Source organism: Mauremys mutica, chromosome 5 (genome assembly GCF_020497125.1).
Source record: "Mauremys mutica isolate MM-2020 ecotype Southern chromosome 5, ASM2049712v1, whole genome shotgun sequence".
In the NCBI taxonomy this organism is placed as follows: Eukaryota; Metazoa; Chordata; order Testudines; family Geoemydidae; genus Mauremys; species Mauremys mutica.
In genome coordinates, this window is record NC_059076.1 from 72,670,321 (window position 1) to 72,693,859 (window position 23,539).

The window sequence follows — 23,539 nt, forward strand, 5'->3', positions numbered from 1 at the left end:
TGTGAAGCTAGATTCCTTAACGTTTGTCAAGCACTTTGATATCCTCAGACACCAGGTAAATAAAAAGTACAAATTGTTGTTACTAGAGTGGCGATTCCTTTTTCATATGGAGTATCTGAATATATTTATTCTGGAGTATAGAAAGTGAACCTGCATTAATACTTTACAAATCTCACCCACTTACACTGTTGACAGTCTCTGCATGAAGTAAATCACTATTCACGTTTCCAGACAGGCATGCAAAAGGTGAAACAGCAGTTCTTCCCTCATTACAACTCGTCAAATGAGACACCAGTTTAGAGTCATTGCATTCTTCACCTGAAAAATCTAACCAGAACAAGATGTGAAATGAAAAGTTTAAGAATATATATGCAACACAACTGTCCTCTGAGAAAGGATCAGTTAATGCAAGAAATATTTTTATTACTCTTTTTTACTTAATAGTTCTCTTTATAATTTTGACCTTATAGACTGCTTATAATTAGAGTTATCTATCACTTTCTATAATAAGCCTCTGCTTTCCACTGCTTATAATTCTGCCAGATTTTGACTACTTGATCTGAAATTTTCCATCGTTGGTTTCTGCCTCAGGCTGACTTTTTTTTTTGTTGAAAGATTCAGCAAAAGCGATCCAGCCATTTATGAGAATTAGTTTAGGGAAAAATAGGCTGATTAGCCAGTACTAAAACATTTTCCATCAATTTCTTTGAAAAAAATGTCTTCAGGGGGTGAAGCAATATTTGCAATTAGTCCTGTAATCAGAGAGGTATCTTTTGGGGTTTCCAGGAAAAAAATCTACCCAGATTTTGGTGACTTAAAAGAACCCAATCACCATTTGTATATACTCAGTAGAATTCAGAAGATTGCTGCTACAATCTGGGAACATTCCATCTGCACTGAGCAGGCTCCAACCTCCATCCCTCCTCCCCCCCAGTTACTATGTGATATTCACAGAGTAAGAGCTATGGATGGGACATAAGTGCAGTAGCAGTATATCCTCTAGTCTAGATGTAGATGAATAGGGCTGGAAGCCACTACGATAACTGGATTTGTAGTCTCAGCTAGAGCAGCAAGGATCTTGCTAACAAGATGGGTGCTTCAGGCAAACACTGCCAACCTGTTACACTATCATACCATATTTCTTTCTACTCAGAGGGTTCTTTATGTCTTTTTTTGCAGTCTGAACCCACACTTTCCTCCTGTTCTCTTTTCCCATGGAAGGCCATTATTATTACCCTCCTTCTAATGAGGCTTTGCCAAAATCCTTTTTAGAGTCCATCAGTGCAGGTTCTTTAGTTGGCAAGAAAATTGCAAGATATCAAAGTGAGATATTTCCTACCTCAGATGCCTATTGCTTTCATACAGATTCTAGCGTGTGTTGACTTATGAACAAAGAATTGAGCCCCTATCTTCCTCATTACACTGCCACTAGACCAGGCTCTAATAGCCCAAAACATAATATTTCAATGAAGCAAACCACAGTGAATATGAATGTATAAATGTAGCATTCACTTACCAGTCCTTGAAAGAGGAAGTTGGTATTCTTGTTTCATATCAGCCATCTTGGAAATAATCAATAAAAAATGGCCAAAATTCTCCTCTATTTTTTTGTTGTACTCATGTAATGCAACAGCAAAGTCTTCTGGGAGATCGTCAAGGAACACCTAAAACAATACACATTTTGTGGGATAGAACACTTACATTCAGTCTAGAATTTTACCAGTTTTCTGAGCAACAAAAAGGGAATAGAAAAGCTGAGCTGTATACTATACTTTTATATTGTTATGATATTGCAGCAGTGATAACATTTAGCATATCTGATGTTAGATATTTCCAACTGAAGTCACTGTTTTTAAAAGCAAGACTTTAGAACAGATTATCTCCATAATAAGTCAAACCCTATGTTGTAGTCTGTTGTAAACAGACTGAAACAGCAGCTCTGCTAGGCACAGATCAGTAATTTATGCTGTACACATTATAGGTTACATAGGTAAGATGTTATCCCACCACACAAACATCTGATCTTTGTAGCCCAGTGTGCTAGCTTGCCTTTATTATATTTACTGCTTTGCATTATATTCAGCAGTAATGCAAAAAACCTACAGGCCTGTATCCTGTAAGACATTAGCTTCAGCAAGTTAGCATAAGGCTTGAGACCTATGAACTTTGAACAGATAGACTTTGCACAGAAAAACAGCCCAACGGAAAACCTCAGGTATTTGGGGAGCTGAAAATAGAGTTTAAGGGGAAGATCTGACCACAGGTAAATAATTCAAACACAGAAGTGTCCTGGCAACAAACTGACACACAACAGGTACATGAGATACATTTAAGGCTAGCTTGCTTGCTTGCCTATATATCTTTTCTTATACATTTCTTATTTTGATAATTTTATTATAATAGGTTTGATTATTTTATTATAATAGGTTTATAAGTCTATATTAGAGTATATTTTGGCTGTAACACAAGGGACCTGCAGGCCACATCCTGTATGGTGAGCTAAGGCAAAGTTAGCATACATATGTTTCACCTAGATGGTGAAGAGTTAAAGCAAAAGGTCCGTATGTGGCTGCAACCTTTAACATAGAGGATGTGTTAAAGCAGGTTGGCATAGGGGCTTTCCTAAGTGCATACCCTTTTAAACTTAACAGGTTCACCACAACTTGGAACTTGGAAACAACCAAAATAACTGGTTAGGACAGAAAGCGTAACATATTATAAAAGTGGCATCCCAGCTTAGGGGCGGTAGGAGAGAGAGATGTAGTCCTTGGGAGATGCCAGAATGATGGCCATTGGTGATGATGCGGAAGGTGATGGTGATGAGGAAGATGATGGCTAACAGTTCAGGTTGTTCTACAGGAGATGGTGAGAGTATATGGGTGTGCAGATGTACATTCTGTAGTATTTTTATCTACCTTACTGAGTTGGGGTGTTTGTGATTGTGCTAAATGTATTAATGAACTATATTTGTAAATATAAAAGAGTTCCCATGGTGTGAGTGTTGCAACTATGCACATCAGGGTTCCCAATTACACCTCTACCCCGATATAATGCTGTCCTCGGGAGCCAAAACATCTTACCATGTTGTAGGTGAAACCACGTTATATCGAACTTGCTTTGATCCACCGGTGCGCGCAGCCCCGCCCCCCCCCCCCTCAGAGCGCTGCTTTTCCCTGTTATATCCGAATTTGTGTTATATTGGGTCGTGTTGTATCAGGGTAGAGGTGTATATAATAATTTGAATAATACTGGGCCTGATCTTGGGGCAAGAACCTGGCAACCCTCAAAATGATAACTGGGGATTCTTAAGTAATCAATATAATTAATACATAATCTAAAGATCAGGCAACATCTTCCCCTACTCAATTAAAATAGAGTAGAGCAGAAGTTCCCAAACTGTGGTCCATAGAGCAGCAGCTTGTGGTCTGTAGAGAGCTATCTTGTTTCCATAGTTTAAACAGCATTAAAAGTAAGCCAAAAAAAAGTATATTGAAACATTTCCAATATTATTTTGCCATGTAAACTATTAACTGCCAAAGGGATGTTATTTGAAAGGGAAGGGAGGTAGTCTGTGAAACAGTTTCTAAAACTGGAGTCCAAACTGTGAAAAAGTTTTGCAGAGGCTGATGATCTTCCTGTTTAAAACTGAGTTCACAAAATTAAGCTTGCAAAGAGCTCCAACTCTCATCTAAAGATCATCAAATCTCCAACCTTTATGTTTGCATCTAATAATGATTCTGTTAAATTAAGGGTTGTGTATATGGCTTTCATTACTGACTGAAAGTGACTGGCTGCTTAAGGAGAGTTAACACTGAGCCTCACCTGTGACTGATCAGCTACCTCACAGCTGAGATAGACTAGCTGATTATAAAAGCTAGCAAGGGGGCCAGGTATTGAAGATAGCTGCTCGGAGTAGAAAGACTGTAGTAGGAAGCTCCTAGGTCAAGGGAACCTTACAGGAAATAGGTTGGTGCCTGTGGAGGGCCTTGGAGCAGAGTGACTCTCAGGCAAGTGAGCAGGCCCATCGACAGAAATTCCAGGCCAGGGCCAGGGCTGTCCCTAAGGGGAGCGGGGTCTGGGGTGGAAGTGATGAATCTGTCACTTTCAGGACTGCCCACACCGGCCCACGGGGCCCCACAAAGCACGGGGCCCAGAGTGGTTTTATGCACCTAGGCGCCCTGTGGCCCATCCAGATGATTTAAAGAGGCCCAGGACTCCTGGGCCCTTTTAAATCTCCTGGGCCCCTGGGCAGTTGCCCCCTTTGCCTCTCTTGTTGGCAGGCCTGCAAGTGAGTGGTAGACTAAAACATCTTAGGACTAGCTAGGCCGCTGAAGAAGACCCTAGGTCAAGGGAAAATACTGGGTTTATATATGGATCTTATATTGAACGGTTTTATTGTGAACAAATAAAAGAGGGCTAGAACCAGGTGAGAAAGAGGGCTAGAACCAGCATGGTGTGAGTGCTTTCTGAACTACGGGCTCAGGCTAGCAGCCTACAGTTACACAGTGTGATACTCTAACATCAAAAGAGAGGTCATCTCTCCTGTAGATCTGTTGTTCAAATCATCAACAATCACTTAGCCTACCTCTCTGTTTTATTTTATCATTCTTTACTAAATATTTAAAAAAAATTAAACAAGAGATTTCATCTTACCTTTGACTGGTAAAACTTTTGTTTAGATTTAATAACGCTGGCTGGGATATATCTTCTTCCAAACAGATTTGCCAGTACTAGGACTAGCTGTTCCATCACCTCTTTAGAAAATGTCTTTGAATCTATTCAAAACAGAAAACTCAGACAGAACAAGGATGTGGGGATTAAAGCCTAAACTAGCCAATATCTTAAGCATTTGGGAAAACTCATGTAGCAAACTTTTTAATTCTAGAAAAAAATATCTCTAATGTAGGTGCAAAAATACATTATGTTACCGCTTGTGATATAATTTGGGTAATGTGTCATTACACTGCATGGACTTGGGAGGAACTGGGAGCTGCCATGTTGTGTGTCTAATATTTTGAGGGAAGCCTATTGAGAAAATGTTATTGAGGCAGCTCTGGCTTTATCAAGAGTGTGCAGATTTTCTAGATTTCTTCTAATTTGGTTTTAAATTTGAACATAGCTCTGGTCCCCTTGATCAGCGATCTCCTTTTGACAATGGACAAAGACCAAATATCTGTGATGACTCTTTTAGATCTGTTAGTTGCTTTTGATGCTATTGTTCAGAAAGTTGCGTATTCTAGCAGGGATAGAAAGAACCATGATCGATTGGCTCTATTGTATTCTCTCTGAGAAGATTCCTAGGGTGCTATTCAGCAATTGAACATCTACCCGCAGGAGTCTCTCTCTCTCGTGTTTTTGTTACCCCTTTTGTTCAATGTAAATGTAAGGCCACAGTGTGAGATAGTGAGGAATTTTCAGACGTGGCGCCATAAGCATGCTGTTGACTGTGACAAGCAGCTATGACTAATGCAGGCATATCTTGAGACTATTGGATCCACTTTATAATGTTATCTGTATCACTGTGAACCCAGGCTTGTATGTAGGCTGGTTGGGGAGGGTTACGGAGCTCCTTTCAGGAACTAAAATAAGTGGGGGGCAGTTACTGCAGGCCCTGAGGCACATAAGTACAATCCCATGGAGGGAATTTCACATACTGGCTCAGACTAGCTTCCAGAGACCAGGAGACAAAGGCAGGCTTTGGGGTATAAAGGCTGAGTTTAAACTTATTCAAGGGGGCTCTCACTTTTATCCAATAAACTGACATGAACCTTTGGCCAAAGTGGAGGAGGGGGAAGAGGCAAATCCTGCTGAAGGGTTGGAAGAACTGGAACCAGCCAGGGTCACCATAGGACGGATGGGTGTATGTGTTTGTCTTTTATTATATTTTCTTTGTAATCTCTTTATCTAAAATAAATGCATTGTGATCTAAGTAAGGCTGTCTGGTCCCTAGTAAACTACTGTCTTAGCCCTTGAGAGAGTGTGAAACTGCAAATGCTGAACAAATCAAACCTGCTGGAACAATCACAGTGAATTGTAAGGGGATGCAGCCTACATGCCAGGTCTGGAGGCAGATAAATGCAAGTCCCTGACCAGAGAGAGGTGACACTGAAAGCGTGAGACCTAATGGAGCATCCCTTGAGCACACCACAGAGAGGTCATAGATGCAATTACCCAAAACTGCAACATTCACTCATCTTTTTCATCAGATCAGAACAGTGCAGTTTCTCTGCTTGTTCAGCTGTGATAGGGGTTTGGATGATGGCTAGCTGGCTGAAGTTCAGTTGTGCCAAGACAGAGATGATGTTGATTGATTGGAGAAAATAACCAGAAGAGATGGAATATCTTTTTTCCTCTATATATGTAACTTGTCTTCTACTCTTTAACAATTATTTTTAATTTAGTGTCAATTTCTTACCTACGTAAAAAGGTAGTGAACATGAACTTACCTTTCCTCGGCTGGCACAGTTTGTGAAACAAGCCCTTCACAAGAAAGCTGACCAGGACAAGATTGGAAGGTTCATGATAATGCAGATGGCTTACAAGTCCAGCAAATCCCATGGTATTGCCTTCTTGATCCAAATATCCCTAAAGAATTAAACAATTTAGTTAACTATGACTGGACCTTGTATTAATCTACAATTACAAACGACTGTCATTTTTGTAATTTGGACCATGATATTGTTCAACATTAAATATTGCTCATACCACCATTGCGGAGAATTCTGTGACTTGGGGAATTACACAGAAAACCATTCTCCTCTGTTCCACGCCTTGCAGTACAGTGGATCATTCTGGTAGCACGAGATATAATATAAACTTAATTACGGTTGAGCATTATAACAACCAGATTTTGCCCCTGAAAACTGCAACAAAGAGTAAAATCAGAGGTTACAGTTCCTGGGTGTTTTAGCTGTACTGACAGGCGTTTATTAAGAATGGTGGTATCACATGTGGTACCTACTGCCTAGATTGTTAGGCTCAGCTCTCAACCTACCAAGGATAAAACATGTGACAGTGCCCTTCAAATTATGTATTGTGTAATAAACATCTCAAATGAGATACAGAGCCCCCCACTCAAAAAAAAAAAAGAAGAGGAAGATGGAATTGTGAAATTTAGTTCTTTTGCACAATTTGTTTTTTCTTAAAATATCATGATTCAGCATTTTTGATATAAGTAATTTTCAGTGAAAACCTCAGGCTTGTGTGATAGAACTGAGGTACATCTACAGCACAAGCAATAATAACCAGTATAGCGGGTTTGATCTATAAAATAATAGCATTCATAGCATGTTCATGGGCACGCCCCTGAGCTCATGTGGTGCTCTTTGCAGGATCAAGTCCAAAGACTAAATGTAGAGACAAACCATTTCATTAACAGAAAGACAAAGTGGAATCTTACCTCCTTGACAAGAAATTGCAAAGAAAATAAAAAGTAGAGCTTTAATATCTCCAGGACTCTTGGCTGGTTGAAGGAGAGAAGCGAATGCTTCAACAGTGATAAGACCTTAGGAGGAAAAATACATAAATGTATCACTCTCTAAAATGTCTAAATTAGTAACTTGCTAGGGAATGCCCTGCTTATGATACAACAATGCTCTGGGGATGTTTTGGGAGAAGGGGGAATTATGCTGTTGGGGAGGGTGTGTGTGTCCATTCCCCATTCCTCTTTGGGGACAAAATTACTCTTGGATGCAGTCTACATAAGAAAGAGAAAATGGAAGAAGAAGTGAAGGTGTATTTATAAAGACAATAAGATAAACTTCCTCTCCCTAGGCAGTTGAGTCCCCTTTCTCTGCTCCTTTTCCCTTTCCCTCTGCCTTCTTACTGATATCAGAGTTGCTTAAACCACTCCAGGAACACTGCAACATGGGGAGGAGGTGCTGTCCTATTGCCCCTTAAATCTGTCCATGCCGCTTTGTATCGTTTTGTTCCTATTACATCTATTTCTGGACACCTCACGAGCAGAAAGACTGACAAAATTTGAGGGAGTTCAGAGAAGAGGAAAAAAAGATCAGCATGCTAGAGGAATTGACTGATGAAAGATTAAAAGAACTAAATAAATATAACGTGTCTAAGAACAGACAAAGGTGAGATAATGTAATAATCTGCAAACATTTGAATGGTGTAAACACCAAATAGGGAGAGGAATTGCTGAGATTAGTACAAGGAGTTTCCTGGAAAAAAATAGGATGAAATTAAAAAAGGGAAAATTTACGATGACTATCAGGAAAACTTGACATTGAGATCTATTAGGATCATTGTTTGATGTATTTAAAACTAAACTGCACAAAATACTAAAAATGTACTGAAGGATTTTATAGGGCCTTTTCAGCTAATATCTGTGATCATAAGATCTATATAAAAATAGCATAGATATATTTGGATCAAATATATATCACTTAAGAAAATTGTATTCCACCGAAAACAATGTGAACAGTGTAGGGAAAGGGAAAGATCATAATTATTTTGTATTACTTAATGTGTATTAGAAATCAGAAATCCCCCCATTTATTAAAAACATGTAGATTTTTCAGGTTAGCAAAAATACATATTTAGTAATTTGGTGTTGAACTAAATAAAAATTCTTCAACATGTGATCTAAAAATATATAAAGGTTCCATTATCTAACTGAGCATTGATAGCCTACAACCACATAATATACCTTCACTTTTGCATCTTCTTTGTCATCAGCTTTTGCAGCCAACAGCATAAGTCTCAGTGCTAGGGAGATATTCAGAGGGAACTGGCCTCTCAGTTGAGGTACATTGGATTTTATAAGCTTGTCTACTTTTGGCAACGGAATGTCATAGAAAAACACATTTCCCAGCAAGTCTTGACCACGTCGTCCAGCACGTCCGGACATCTAGAGAGAAGCAATGCCAACATTTTTTTCTCATTGCCATGATTGCACAAAGTCATTGCAGTAATGCCAGTCGTTCTGGTTTGAATAGGGTGACCAGATAGCAACTGTGAAAAAAATGGGACGGGGGTGGAGGGTAATAGGCACCTATATAAGAAAAAATCCCCAAAAATGGGACTTTCCCTATAAAAATAGGACATCTGGTCACCCTAGGTTTGAAAAAAGCATATCAGAGGGATTTTTGATTCTGTCAGTACAGAAAGACAAACTGTGAATCCATAATATATGTTTATGTGGGTGCTACTCTTTTAGATAGGGAAGAGAGGATCTGAGATGCAGGGGAAGTAGAGAAATGACTTGATTGCTCCCCGCCTGCCTTTCCAGCTCACAGCCAAGACAGGGGAAGAAAAAAGGAGGGTGGGAGAAAAGGAGCTGAGGATGTGCTGTTCCTTGGCCAGTTGTGTAAGATTAGATGGTTAGAACATTCCAGGAATGCTGCAATCTTTATTATGTGGCCAGCAGAAAAGAATGCAAAAGGCTATATTCAACTTCTTATGCCAATGGGGAGATTTATGCCTGGCTATGGGGAGGAGGCTTGCAGTGATTGTACTACCACCTCCCTCAATGGTTGTCAGACGAGGGCAACTTTAAATTACAGCTGGGGCTCCATAAGAGCCTTGCCAGCAGAGGCTATCCAGGGGATGGGTAGAATTGGTGTATTGTCCCACCTTCCTGGCCATGGTCACTTCTCAGACAGCTCTTCTCTCCTTAGCCTTCAGGGATATAAGTACCAAAGGGTATGTCTACACTGCAATAAAACACCCACAGCTGTCCCATATAGACATACTATTTGTGTTGTGCAATCTGCCTCCAGGTGATCTTCCCACCACCCAGGGCCCTGCATTGCAATAGCTCATCACAATTAAATAAAAATGTGTGTAATAAAATAATCTATTGTAAAACACTTAGGTTCAAATTCAGCGTTGGTTATACTGGGACCCCAGAAACAACACAGGATCACTCCCAAATGTCACAGGGAAGAATTAAAGTGGTTGAAATATTTATAATTCCAACATGTCTGAGGAAAAATGGACTATTTCTTTTGCAAAAAATTTGTGAATAATTTCCCCCAGCTCTTGGTATAACTCATCCACAGAGAATCAGTGCTGAAGCTGTGGAGCAGAACCAGAGTACGTGATGGTGAATAGCATAAAGGCTTTTCACTGGGTCTCTCCCATTTTATCTACTGGCTGTTGGAATTCTTCAAGGCTCAGTCTTTGGATTCCTCCTCTTCCCTTTACATCATCTATTTAGCTGATTTTATCTGCTCTAATGGTTTAAACTGCTGCTTCTATTCTGACAATTTACAAATCTATCTCTCCACTCCTGAGTTGTCTCCGTCCTTTCCAATCCTGCATCTCATCCTGTGTCTCTGACCTTTCCTCTTCAATGTCTCACTGAAATTAAGCATAACATAACCAAACTACTGAGCTTGTCTCTCAAGCCCTCTCCAGTTTCCTTTATTTTACCATCAACACCATCCCCATCCTCTTTATTGCTCTAGCCTGGAACCTGGGGGTCATCTTTCATTCTCTGTCCTTTGCCCTATGCATCCAAGCCATGTCTAAAATCTGCTGCATTGTTTATCAGTGATGAAACCATGTGTAAATTATGCAGATCATTACAAATTACTGCCAATAAATCATATATTCTATATATGCACCATATGTTACAAAACACGATGTAAGAATCTTTTACAATTTTAATATTTTTATTGGGACTATTTTTGTATCCTTCCCACCTGTCAAGGCAGGTGCCTTAGCCATGAGTCCAACTTTCAGGCCTTAGAGGCAAATTTAATAACCCTCTAAAAGAGCTTCTTGGTACCCAGAATCATGATATTTTAAAGTCCGATATCTCAGGACCTTCTGGTGGAAGCAAATGTTGGTACTCCTTGGGAAGCTGATAGTGGTACAAAGTTCTATTTTTCTGATATTCCATTTTTTAAAGTAGTGACATTTTTATATAAGGAAAACCTGTCAGAAGTGTAGAACTGAGTCTTGTCCATCTTGGAATTTGAGCCCACTTAATTTGGTTGGATGGTGGTGGAGTGCCAATAGACCAGATATCACGGGGGGAAACCAGATTTCATGGTCCGTGATGCGTTTTTCGTGGCTGTGAATTTGGTAGGGCCCTAATCATATGCCTAAAATCTTCATGTGTGGTGTGTGTTTTCCCTTTTTCATCAAACTTTTTAGACAGAAATATTTTGACCAGCTTTTTATATATACACATATATAGCTGTCCAAAACTTTTCTGTCTAAATTTATGTATGTGTGTACAGATGTGTGTGTTAGTTAAACTGGCTGTGTATTTCAATACCTGTCTATAGTTCAGAGCATCCAAATACACAGAATTCTGTGTGAAGACAACCGATTTACATGGCATGTTGATTCCTAAAGCCAGTGTTCCAGTAGCTGTAACCACCTAGGAAAATAAACATAAGTATTGAAAATTATATTTATAAACATGTGTTTCCATTCTGATAGCCTTAAAGATAGAAATGCTAAATAGAAAATTAATTCACCTCTGTACATTATTACTTCCAGGCAAAGATGATAACAGGTACCCACAACAGGTACTCCATCCTTGAAATGATGGAATTATAAACAGAGTAAATTAGGTACAGGCGGTAGCTCAACAAGTGAAAGGGGGAAGAGAAATGATCCTGACTGGTGAACAGACAATATGGAGCAGCTGTAGAAAATCACTGCTACACAAGTAAGGGATTACTGCTGCCACTTTCATTTTTATTTGGATTTTTATTAACAGCATAATGCCTTTAACGGTTAATGTACAACTTGGTTCTCCCCCTCAATGATAAATCATAATTGCTTACCCTAACGTATTTTGACCATTTTTATGTGGCTTCTTCTGTCTTGTTGTGCCCTGGTTGCACATTGTTTTAATTAAGGTTTGGTATGTGGTTGCTGTTTGTTTTTTTTGGTGTGGGGAGGTGCAGAAGGATTGTCTTGGCTCTCACAAAAAGTCAATTGACTTTTCTATCTCAATATCCCAATCTTACTTACCATGCTTATCTTTACCTTAAAAAAATTTGAGTAGTTTCGGATCTTCAAACAAGTTTGTATGAAAGAGCCAAGTATTTTATTATTAAACACTGTAAAGTATTTTAAACAATTTATATTGAAAGACATACAAAACAAGGCCCTGATCCTGCTAATATTTATATTTTGCTTAACTTTATTCACATGCAGAAATGCATGTAAATGTAAGTATTTGCAGGATTAGGGCCTAAGAGTCTATTGTATTTTATTTTAGGTATTCTAAAATGGTTTGGTAAACTGCATAGATATGCCATTCAATTTGTTTACTAAGGAATATATTTAATGTACATTTTGTGGGGATTGTGCTTGCGCTTACATTTGCCCTCAATAAGTGAACGCATACTCAAAGGAGATCATTACATGTAAAAAATATTTCATTCTCAAAGCAGATACTGTTGTATACTTAAAAAAAATCTGTGAAAAACGATGAACCTGGATAAATCCCATCCTGAAGAGCATCTCCACCAACTGTCTTCCTTTTTGTGACACAGAAGCATGATGATATCCAATTCCTCTCAGTGCTAGTGTTTTCAGTGTTGTATTTGTTTTCATGAACTTCACTCGATCAACCACCTTCTGCAAAATCTAAGAAAATGAAAAATTTCAGATATTTTTCTTTTTTATTTACATTCATTTAAGCCAGTGCCAGAATGGAATACAATTGAGTAATGCATTGTTCTAAAATTGCCTGCTTTGGCCAACCTGTACTCTCAATAGGAAATCTGTTACTACCAATGTGCAAGAGATGCAGATGTAGCCTAAAACACTGCTTGGGTTAGAGATAATCCTGTGGGCTGCCAGTGACACATTTCAAAATAAATAACACATTGGTTAAACCTCTTTTCTGAGATCTGATTCATTGAATTTAGTCATGGTTTTTGGGTTTTTTTGCAGTTCAAGCAATTGATTCTTCCATCTTTACATGGAGTAAAATCTACCTAAGTGAGCATTTTTAATTGATTTCAGGTACTACTTGATATGAGTAAGAGTGGCAGAAATTTCTATAGTGCTCATCACTGTAACATTTTTTCCAGCATTGAAAATCAAGCAATAGCAAATAGATAAAGGGCTACATTCTGCCACTCTTATTCATTGAATAGTACCTTACTCCTCCATTAGTGCGCTGAATCCAATAGGGTATACAGTGCTACTCAACATGAGTATGGCTATCTGAAATTGATCTTGAGTTAAGGTAAAAAGTAGATGGAAAAAGTGTCAACCTGTAGTCCCTAAAATGAAATCAGGGCCAACAAGAAACCAACTGGGGCATAAGTAAGTGTTTGTGTGTGGCATATATATTTTAAAGTAGACAAATACATTTTTAAGTCTAAGAAAGCTAATATCTAATAGCAATCAAGACAGATTGATTTTAAGTTTTCTAGTAACTAATGGGGAGAATTTCAGACTCTGGGATGTATTTTTGAAATATATAGCACATACATTCAAAACATATTAATTTTCAAAGTAAAAGGGGGCAATTAATCTTAGATACAGTGTTTCATTTTGATTAATATTTAATTACTCTTATAATAGTTTTACCAATAAAAGTATCAGAGGGGTAGCCGTGTTAGTCTGGTTCTGTAGAAGCAGCAAAGAATCCTGTGGCACCTTATAGACTAACAGACGTTTTGCAGCATGAGCTTTCGTGGGTGAATACCCGACTGCTTGCATCTGAAGAAGTGGGTATTCACCCACGAAAGCTCATGCTGCAAAACGTCTGTTAGTCTATAAGGTGCCACAGGATTCTTTGCTGCTTCTTACCAATAAAAGTAAAGCAGCAATGCAATATACTTGGACATGAAGCCATTACCCTTAGGAAACTCCAACTAGTAGAAAATACTCAGCAACACTGGCTATCCTGAGCAAATCGGACCTGTCTTCCACTCTCTACATTGGCTTTCCATAGAACATCAAGCCAAATTCAAGGTCTCGGTACTAATCATCAATGGACTAGCCTGGGCTTAGGAGATTTAAAAAATCATCTAAATCTTTGGGATGAGGACCATGGCTCACAGCTCTACTTCTTAGGCACAATGGAACTTTCCAATACAAGAATAAAGCTTGTCTGTGCAGGAGATGGAGTTTTCCCAGAAGCTAGTCTCAGACTTTGGAATACATGCCCACAGGGAGCTACAGGCCATCACAAACCTCACCACATTCCATTTCCAAGTGCAAGGTGCACTTTGTTATATCCTTGAGGGCAGCCGGTTTAAGAAGAAATCACTTGAGGCCAGACAGCAGACAGCTAACAAAACTACCATTTTATTTACAGACACAGAGCTTACCCAACCGGCCGAAGCTGGCTCGTCTATCCCCTAATAATCTAACTCAGTTGCCATGGGAACAAAAACCATGACAACCAAATACACAACATATTCCTCCCCGCCCCTAATAAGAACATCCCCTAAATAAAACACACACTAGACTACAGAAGGAGGATAGACTGCCTCCATTCCCGGCTAAACCCTGGGGATTATTTTGCCCCATAACTGTGGGTTCGCCCTAGCTAAAGATTCAGCCGATGAGGAGGCCTTCTGTCTCTCGGTGGATTACGGCGAACTTCTGGTGTTGTTGCACCCGAAAATACCATGGGCTCAGGGTCCGCAGCACGAACAGGTGAGGAGGTGGTATCAGCTCGTGCTGGGCAAAGGGGTATCTCAGCCGCCGGCAGTAATGGAGGAGAACAGTCAGGAACAGGTGATTCGTGATTCGGTGTCTCACCAGAAGAGGTGAAGTCAGACCACTCAACTGCAGATGTGTCCTGAGGACTGGCATGACCGGGCAACGGCTTATCTACATGTCACCGCCAGGTAAGATTCTCTGCAGTCCGGACTGTGTAGGAAACAGGTCCTGTTTGAGTGATGATTGTGGCAGGGACTCATTTAGCTCTGGAAGTATAATTCCGAGCCAAAACTGGCTGTCCCGGGCTAAAGGTTCGGTCTTTTGCTCTGGGTGCCCGTCTGATGACTTGATATTGCTGCTGATGTTGCACAATTTGTCAGGGTTCAGAAGGTTTCAGCAGATCAAAGCAAGTGCGCAGCTGTCGTCCCATCATTAGAAAGGCCGGGGATGCCTGGGTCATAGCATGAGGTGTGTTTCTGTAGGAAAGTAAGAAGGTATCCAGACGCTTTTGAATGGAGTGTTGTCCCCTTGCTGATTTCAAAGCGTGTTTCATTGTCTGCACAAATCTTTCAGCTAATCCGTTGGTGGATGGATGATATGGTGCTGACGTGATGTGGTGTATCCCATTTGCCTTCATAAAATTTTGAAACTCCTGAGAGACGAACTGCGGTCCGTTGTCGCTCACAAGTTGTTCTGGCAGACCAAAATGACTAAAGAGTCCTCGTAGTTTTTGGATAGTACTCTCTGCAGTAGTGTAATGCATTATAGAGACTACTGGCCATTTAGAATGGGCATCTACTGCCACCAAGAACATGCTTCCTTCAAGGGGGCCAGCGAAGTCAATGTGAATACGTTGCCACGGGTTTTCAGGCCAGTCCCATGGGTGTAGGGGGGCCCACTGGGGTGCATTCCTCACACCCTGACATGACATACAAGCTTTTGCCTTCTCTTCAATAGCACTGTCCAATCCAGGCCACCAAAAATAGCTTTGTGCAATTTCCTTCATGCGCACTATTCCACAGTGACCGGAATGTAGCTGTTCTAACATCGGTGATCTCAGTGGTGGTGGAATAATGACACGTCTCCCCCACAACAAACAACCAGATTGGACCGATAACTTCGTCCTCCTGGACATGTAGGTAACAAGATCGGGTGAGACCGGAGAGGTTTGTTGAGATTTTCCATGCATCACCAGGTCCATAACTTGGGACAATACTGGGTCAACGCGAGTTGCCTTCTTTATCTGAGTAGCAGTGATGGGTGTATTCTCTACCTGTTCAAAGTAGAAGATTTCCTTTTGGGCACTATCTTGATGTTTGACCGGCAAAGGCAACCTTGAGAGGCCATCTGCATTGCCGTGCAGAGTGGATTTCCGGTATTTGAATTCATATGTGTGTGCTGAAAGTAACAATGCCCAACGTTGCATACGACTAGCAGCTAATGGGGGAATGCCTGTGTAGGGTCCAAAAATTGACGTCAGAGGTCAATGGTCTGTGAGAAGAGTAAACTTTCACCCAAACAGGTACTGATGAAACTTCCGAATTCCAAAAACAATTCCTAATGCCTCACGTTCGATTTGGGCGTAGTTAGTTTCTGCTTTGCTTAGAGTGCGTGAAGCAAAAGCAATAGGTCTCTCTTCTCCCGAAGGCATAATGTGTGACACAACTGCTCCCACTCCATAAGGGGAGGCATCGCAGGCCAGTTGTAGGGGTAAGGATGGATCAAAGTGCGTTAGAACTTCAGAATTTAGCAATGCATCCTTAGTTTTGTTAAATGCAACATCACAGGCTTCAGTCCACTTCCAGGCCTTGTTTTGCCCAAAGAGCTCATGAAGTGGTTTTAGCAGTGTGGCTAACTGTGAGATAAACTTTCCGTAATAGTTCAGTAGTCCCAGAAACGAGCGCAGCTGGCCAACATTTCGAGGTGGGGGAGCCTCCACAATAGCTTTAACTTTTGCAGGGGCCTTATGAAGACCTGCAGAATCAATGATGTGTCCCAAATATTCAACAGAGGGCTTGAAGAATTCACACTTGTCTTTGCGAACTCGTAGGCCATACTCTTCCAGTCTTTGTAGGGTAGCCTCTAAATTCTTTAAGTGATCCTCTTCATTTCTTCCAGTGACCAGGATATCATCCAGATAGCACTGAACTCCTGACAAGCCACACAAGATCTGGTCCATAGCCCTCTGGAACAGGGCGGGAGCAGACGTTATTCCGAAGGGTAGGCGACAGTATCGATAAAGCCCCTTATGAGTCACAATAGTCAACAGCTCTTGGGACTTTTCATCGACGTGCATCTGTAAATATGCTTGACTCAGATCAATCTTACTGAACTTTTGTCCCCCAGCCAGGCCTGCGAAGAGGTCATCGATGCGGGGAAGCGGGTATTGCTCTGCACACAACACTGGGTTGACAGTGACTTTAAAATCACCGCAAATCTGGAGAGAGCCATCTTTCTTCACTATTGGAATGATAGGAGTGTCCCATGAGCTATGGGTAACTGGTAGGACTCCATTGGTGACCAGGCGCTCCAGGTCTGCTTCAACTTTTGGCCTGATGGCATATGGCACAGTTCGGGCTTTCAGATATTTTGGTGGACTGTCAGGTTTAATGTTCAATGTCACAGTGATTCCCTTCATACTTCCCAAATCATCTCCAAAAACAACAGCATGTTTCCTTAGTATAGGGGTTAGACTGGTTTCTTCTTTAGTCATCCGGTGCACTTCTGCCCAGTTCAGTTGAATCTTCCCAAGCCAAGACCTACCCATTAAGGCTGGGTAGTTACCTCTCACCACAAACAGTGGCAATTCAGCAGCCTGTCCATTGAGCTCCACCTTAACATCAATAGTGCCCAACATGTCTTCAGAACAGTTTTTGTTGCCTTAAGCGGAAGATCCTGTAGCTTTTCTTTATACACAGTCTCGGAGACCAGCGAGACAGCTGCACCGGTGTCCAGTTCCATGCGTATAGGTTTGCCATCCAACAACGGGGTTACCCAGTATTCATGTGAGCCCACTGCCAAAGACAAAACATGCAGTGGCACTTCCTCTTGCGACGAGGTGTCACCTTGATCATCCTGGGTCTGCTCTAGGGTATGTCGGACAGACCACAGGCCTTTTTTTCTTTTGTTTACAGGCACACTCAATGTGTTCCTTTTTGCCACAGTGTCGACACACCAGGTCCTTACACCAGCATTCTGACACCTGGTGACCCGGCTTACCACAGCAGTAACATTCTTGACTCTGCACAGTTTTGTGGGTCGATTCTTGTGACACTTTTTGCACCCTAGGGGATGCACCGATGTATTGTGCCTCCCTTGTAGCCAGTTCCATGGAGACAGCAATATTAACAGCCTTCTGTAATGTAAGCTGAGCCTCTGTCAGTAGGCACTTCCCTATAGCTTCACTGTAGAGGCCACACACTAACCTGTCACGCAGGGCATCATTTAACATCTCTTTAAATTCACAGTGTTCTGCTAGCTTTTTTAAAATTGCTACAAATTGTACAACTGTTTCATCTTCCTTTTGGTCTCTTTTGTGGAACCTATATCTTTCAGCAATTACCAGTTGTTTTGGGGAAAAATGGGACCCCTGGATTTCCACAATGTCACTGTAAGATTTAGTCTCAGGCTTAACAGGGTGTAGTAAGCTGAGTAGCAGGGAGTAGGTTTTAGCTCCTACAACACTTAAGAATATTGGCACCTTCTTCGCTTCTGTAATGTCATTTGCAATAACAAAAAGCTCAAAACGCTCAGTATACACATGCCACTGCTCTATATTCTCATCAAAAGGTTCCAGTGGCCTGGTCAGAGTAGCCATGATTTTTAGTTTCACTTTCACAGTCAGTGCAAACAAGCAGTTTTTTTGTTTGTTTGTTCTTTACCTTGACTTCTACTTCCTTCTGTTACTGGAGCAGCACCGGAATCCCATGCGTCGTCACCACTTGTTATATCCTTGGGGGCAGTGGTTTAGGAAGAAATCACTTGAGGCCAGACAGCAGATAGCTAACAAAACTACCATTTTATTTACAGACACAGAGCTTACCCAACTGGCCGAAGCTGGCTGGGCTATCCCCTAATAATCTAACTCAGTTGCCATGGGAACAAAAACCATGACAACCAAATACACAACACACTTCTTTCGCCTTGTCTTCTCTAGCAAACACGTATCAACAGGTACATTTAAAGAAACATAACATTAGAGGCTACACTGTCCACAATTCTCCCCCTGGGAAGACAATGAGAGAGAGAACCAATCATACATGACAGATGTTAGTCACATCTTTTAAAGACTACTGGAAGGTGCTCAGATACTACACTGATGAGGGAAATAGAAGAACCTTTGCAGAATAAGTTCTTTCCCATGGCCCAGCATTTATTATTGAAATGTAGAATTAGCAGCACTTTTGCTTTTTTCTTACCTCTGTATCAACAGCTTGGCTATTTGCATAGGTGCAATCCGGAGGGATTTCAGTTATCTTCCCAAGTTTTTCCATCAAATTTCCATGCTCAGCCTCCTCAAGTATCATTTTATCAGTTTTACTTGATGTAATTTTCATGCCACTATACAAAATACACATTAGTTGTTAGTTTGAACCTTTATCTAAGAAAATCTGCAATCGGTGTTTTAAAAGTTCACTACATTTTATTATTTGTTTTGAGATATTCCCACCAGACCAATCCTTCTGCCAGATTGTACATAATACACCATCAGGCTGATGTTTGTTTTCAGATACAGGACCTACTCCTGCTGAGCTCAATGGCAGAATTCCCACTGATGCCAGTGGAGCAGGATTAGGTCTATGAAAAATATGAAAGTGTTGGTCAAACACTCCACTTCTGACTCAACTGAAAAAAACGATATGAGGGCAGAGCCTTGAGGTACCACAGGTGGGCAAAAAATTGTACACTCCAACTTGTATTCAGTTTTGATTTGTATTTAGTTTTTGTATGAATTTGGTCTGATACATCTGAAAAATCAGGAAGAAAATGTTTGTTGCGTAACAAGGTGGCCCTTTAAGGATGGTGAAGGAACCCTCTAGGGATCAGCCCTACCCCATGCCAGGATTTTTCTCCTAAGAAATAAATGATGTACAGGGGGTACAGTCACTGGGGATGAGAAAGTGGTCTTGGAAAGTTAACATGGAGTTTGAGGAAAATCTAAACTACTAATTCTGGTTTAGGGCCCAAGAACAGAGCTCTGACTAGGGTGAGCTGGAACTCTGGTCTCCACACATGTTAGGCCTGGTTTACACCTAAAAATTACATTACCCCTAGGTACATCACTCAGGGCTGTGAAAAACTTCACACCCTGTGCAATGCAGGTAGGTCAACCTAACCCCCGCAGCTAAGTCAATGGAAGAATTCTTCTGTCAACCTAACTACCACTTCAAGGAGAGGTGGATTAACTACACTGATAAAAAAAACTCCTTTCATCAATGTAGGAAGGGTCAGCACTGGAGCTATGCTGCTGTAGGGTAGACATACCCTCAGCACTTAATTTGTGCTGGGGCTGAGCCCGGGCATCTCTAGGCTTGGCAGTTCATAGCCTAGTACCTCTAGGCTTGCCAGTTCATAGCCCCAGCACCTCTGAACTTGCCACATCACTTCTTTTATGTGTGTAAGAGATTCAAGCAGCAGCGCAACACTCTGCCTCCACTCACATGTCACAGCTGCCAGAGGAACATCCCTGAAACGTTGCTCAGCTGCTAGTGGGATGCTTGAGCCCCGACACATCTTTCATTACAAATTAAGCACTGTATACCCTTAATGATGAGGGATCAGACTGACTCTGACTGGTTCCAACCACTCCATCCCTCTCTCTCTCTGAACCTGGGATATTTAGTGCACTTGAGCAGCCAGACTATAATCCTAGCCTCAACAAGGCATGCTGGGAAGAATATAAAATCTGTCTTTTTTTGCACAATCAGGGAGCTAGGCTGTGCTCACGGGCTCTCTGGAGAGGTAGGCAAGTACGCATTATATTTTTTTAAAGAACGTTCTTTGAAACCTTGGCTAGTTTTTCTTTTGACAATCCTAGAGAAAGACTACAGGTAGAAGGGGGAGTAAGAGAAAAATCAAGTGTTTTTTAGTTTAGAAAGGTCTCTTTCATATAGATTTGGTTAAACAATGAACCTAATAGAAATCGTTTCAATAGATTCAAATGCAAGTAATACTTACACAGTCTGATTCTTCTGCATGGACTTTTCCATTTTTTTCAATCTATTTGTTAGCAAATGTATTTGCTTTTCAGTCTTTGGTATTTGTTTACTCTTTTGCTTCTTCTCCAGATACTTATTTATATTTTCAGCCCAGTTTTCCACATTTTTAATGCTGAATCTTTAAAATAGAATTTAAAAACTAGGTAACTTACTAGTAACTATATTTCTCAAATAAATTACCTCTACATATTGTAGAGTGCAGTTGTGCATGCATTTGTGCAGGAATATCTTCGTGCTGTTTCCACTTCTTAATGTATAAAGATGGCCAACTATCCTGGCTGGAGTCATATGTCTCAGTAAATGTGCAAAGCCATATTCTGAGCAAGATTCTAATTAGATGCAAGATCCTGCCACCCTGATTTCTTATCTGTCTTCCCAGAATTTAGATTCTGAAGCATACAGAGAGGAGGGAGGGCAGGTATCAATCTGTGAAAGAAATGTAGTTTTCTCCCTATAAAACTGGTGCTACAGAGCTGCACCCTTGGAATAACCAGAAAAGGTAATGCACTACACCTTCATGAAATGGGTGTCTGGTATAGCTTCCTAATCAAGAGATGAGTGCTGGGTCAAGGTAAAGGTATCTATCAAACTTTGTGTAGCCACGCTACACATTTCAGCATTGGGTATGTTGGGAAGGATCATGCACAATCTCACATTGCTCACATTCAAGGAAGCAAAGAAAAAAGAGGAAAGTGTAAGGAAACATATCCTCCATAGAAAGAAAAAGGCTTCTAAAAGAACTTCCCAATCAGGCCAAGATCCGTGAAAATTTTTAAATAAAAATGGGGGTCTTCCGGTTGCTAAAGTTTTAGAATCGCTGCTATAGAGAATTATTGCTCCTTAGCAATCCCAAGCTCTTCTTCCTGTTCCTCCCTCTATATAATTAGGCTTTCCCTCATTAGTCATCACATTTGTTGTTATTTCCTTCCCTAACTGATATTTCTCACAGCTGAGCTGGGGCATGACTAGTTTGTCTGTCTGCAGACAGGGAGGATTCTCAGCCCTTTCCTGCCAATGTGACCTCCATCACAGAAGCTATGTGTCCAGACAGAAATGCCAAGGTATGACCCCAAACTGAAAGTACTGATACTAGTAGTGATGGAGCTGAAAGCTGCTGCTCCAGGAATTCACACAAGGACACCCAGGCTGCCTCAAAACTGGATCTCTATGGCTGAGCCTTTAGATTCAAGGACCTCTTCATTCTTTTTCCTGTGCTTCAGAACTGATAAGGCAGACGCATATTTGATTCACATTATCTGAGGCAACAGATCAGAAAACCAACAAGGCATTGAAGCCAAAGTCAAGGCTTTGTGAATGAAAGTCAAGACCATTCCTATTTTAAGAGAACTTTTGCCATCTGTCTTATTCATCCTGACTGTGAAGAGTGAACAATGCCATGGTCAAAATGTTCAGATAGGGTGATGAGTATAGTATAATAACGACATGAGAGAAAAGGAACAGGCTGGGCACTTTTTGTCAGTGCCCTTTTCTCCCACACCAATATACACCTTATCCAAGAGAGAGATCCTGTGAGGACGTGAGATGAATTTACAACCTGACTTGTCATTAGCCATCTTGACTCAGAATGAGTGCTTAGGAAGACAGCAGAAGCAACAACATATCTTCTCCTTTTAATATTTTGAAATATCTAAACCAAAATCCAAATAGAGAAGAGTTGGAGCTTGAAAAGGATAATGGTAGAAATCTAGTTAAAACCACTACATTTAGAGATTTAGTGGCAGGTAAAAAAGAAAAAATCTCCAAGAACTGAATATATGCAGGAACTCACACATCTATACAGCTTCTAAGTACAATATTGCATAGGCTATGAGGTTTCCTGACCCATTTAGACTAACTATTTTTTAACATAACATGGTGTCTCAGGCCATCTAAGAAAGGGAATCTGTGGAAATAGTTTCATGAATGTAAACAATCTTTTAATAAAAAATACATTTAATAAATAACAATGACTTTTTCTATAAATTATCAGTTTTGAGAATTTACAGTGGAAGGTGTACTGGGTCTTCATATTAGCCAAAGAGAGCTGCTTGTTTGTTTTTTGTTTGTTTTTATTTTAATTTACAAACAACTGACCGTCCACAACTCTGTACTTATTGTTAGCTGCAACAAGCATTCAGAGCTCTTCCTTACACTGTAAAAAGTGACCCTTTAAACACTCCAGCCATACCCAACAACTTGTCATAAGAACAGAAGCTTCTTCACACAGTTAGGTACAATATCATGCTATTCACTTACACATGTGATGGACTTGTGGCAAAAGGGTTAAAGAGTGATTATTTTTAGAGTCTAAAATATTTCAGATTTAATGGGAGAACTAGTCTATGCCAATTACATGTTCTGTAATACTGCTATACCTTGGTAGATTCCTTGGATTCATGACATTTTCTTTGATTATCACAGAAATGTAGGTCTGGAAGGTCTCAATATGTCACCTAGTCTAGTCACCTGCACTGAGGCAGGAATATATGTATGGAGAGCCGGGTAGGAAAGGCTGTGCCTCCCCAAACAGCCTGGCCCCCGCCCCCTATCCACTCTTTCCCACTTCCCACCTCCTGACTGCCCCTCTCAGAACCCCCAACCCATCCAACCCCTGCTCCCTGTCCCTTGACTGCCCCAACACCTCTCCACACCCCTGCCCCCTGACAGCCCCTTCCCCCCCGGGACTCCCATTCCTTATCCAATTGCCCTCTGCT

General features: G+C 40.8%; 2 protein-coding genes across 3 annotated transcripts in view; one reads left to right on the top strand and one right to left on the bottom strand.

Moving 5' to 3' along the window:
* The window catches only part of LOC123370901 (serine-rich adhesin for platelets-like), a 74,985-nt gene that overhangs the window by 46,031 nt on the left and 5,415 nt on the right, over positions 1-23,539 (top strand). Inside the window, exon 9 of one of the 2 annotated variants that reach the window (XM_045017809.1) lies at positions 11,470-11,980. In XM_045017809.1, the coding sequence (XP_044873744.1) occupies positions 11,470-11,513 (44 nt within the window). In that variant the 3' untranslated portion in view covers positions 11,514-11,980. Of the gene's footprint in view, positions 1-11,469; positions 11,981-23,539 lie in introns of those variants that run through there. The other variant, XR_006579612.1, reaches the window with a different exon arrangement.
* The window catches only part of DDX60 (DExD/H-box helicase 60), a 75,841-nt gene that overhangs the window by 5,930 nt on the left and 46,372 nt on the right, over positions 1-23,539 (bottom strand). Inside the window, exons 26-35 of the mRNA XM_045017798.1 lie at positions 20,785-20,943; positions 19,026-19,167; positions 12,418-12,570; positions 11,243-11,347; positions 8,663-8,863; positions 7,400-7,504; positions 6,447-6,585; positions 4,654-4,775; positions 1,517-1,664; positions 185-327 (exon numbers count right to left, since the gene is read on the bottom strand). Of these exons, the coding sequence (XP_044873733.1) occupies positions 185-327; positions 1,517-1,664; positions 4,654-4,775; positions 6,447-6,585; positions 7,400-7,504; positions 8,663-8,863; positions 11,243-11,347; positions 12,418-12,570; positions 19,026-19,167; positions 20,785-20,943 (1,417 nt within the window). The remainder of the gene's footprint in view (positions 1-184; positions 328-1,516; positions 1,665-4,653; positions 4,776-6,446; positions 6,586-7,399; positions 7,505-8,662; positions 8,864-11,242; positions 11,348-12,417; positions 12,571-19,025; positions 19,168-20,784; positions 20,944-23,539) is intronic.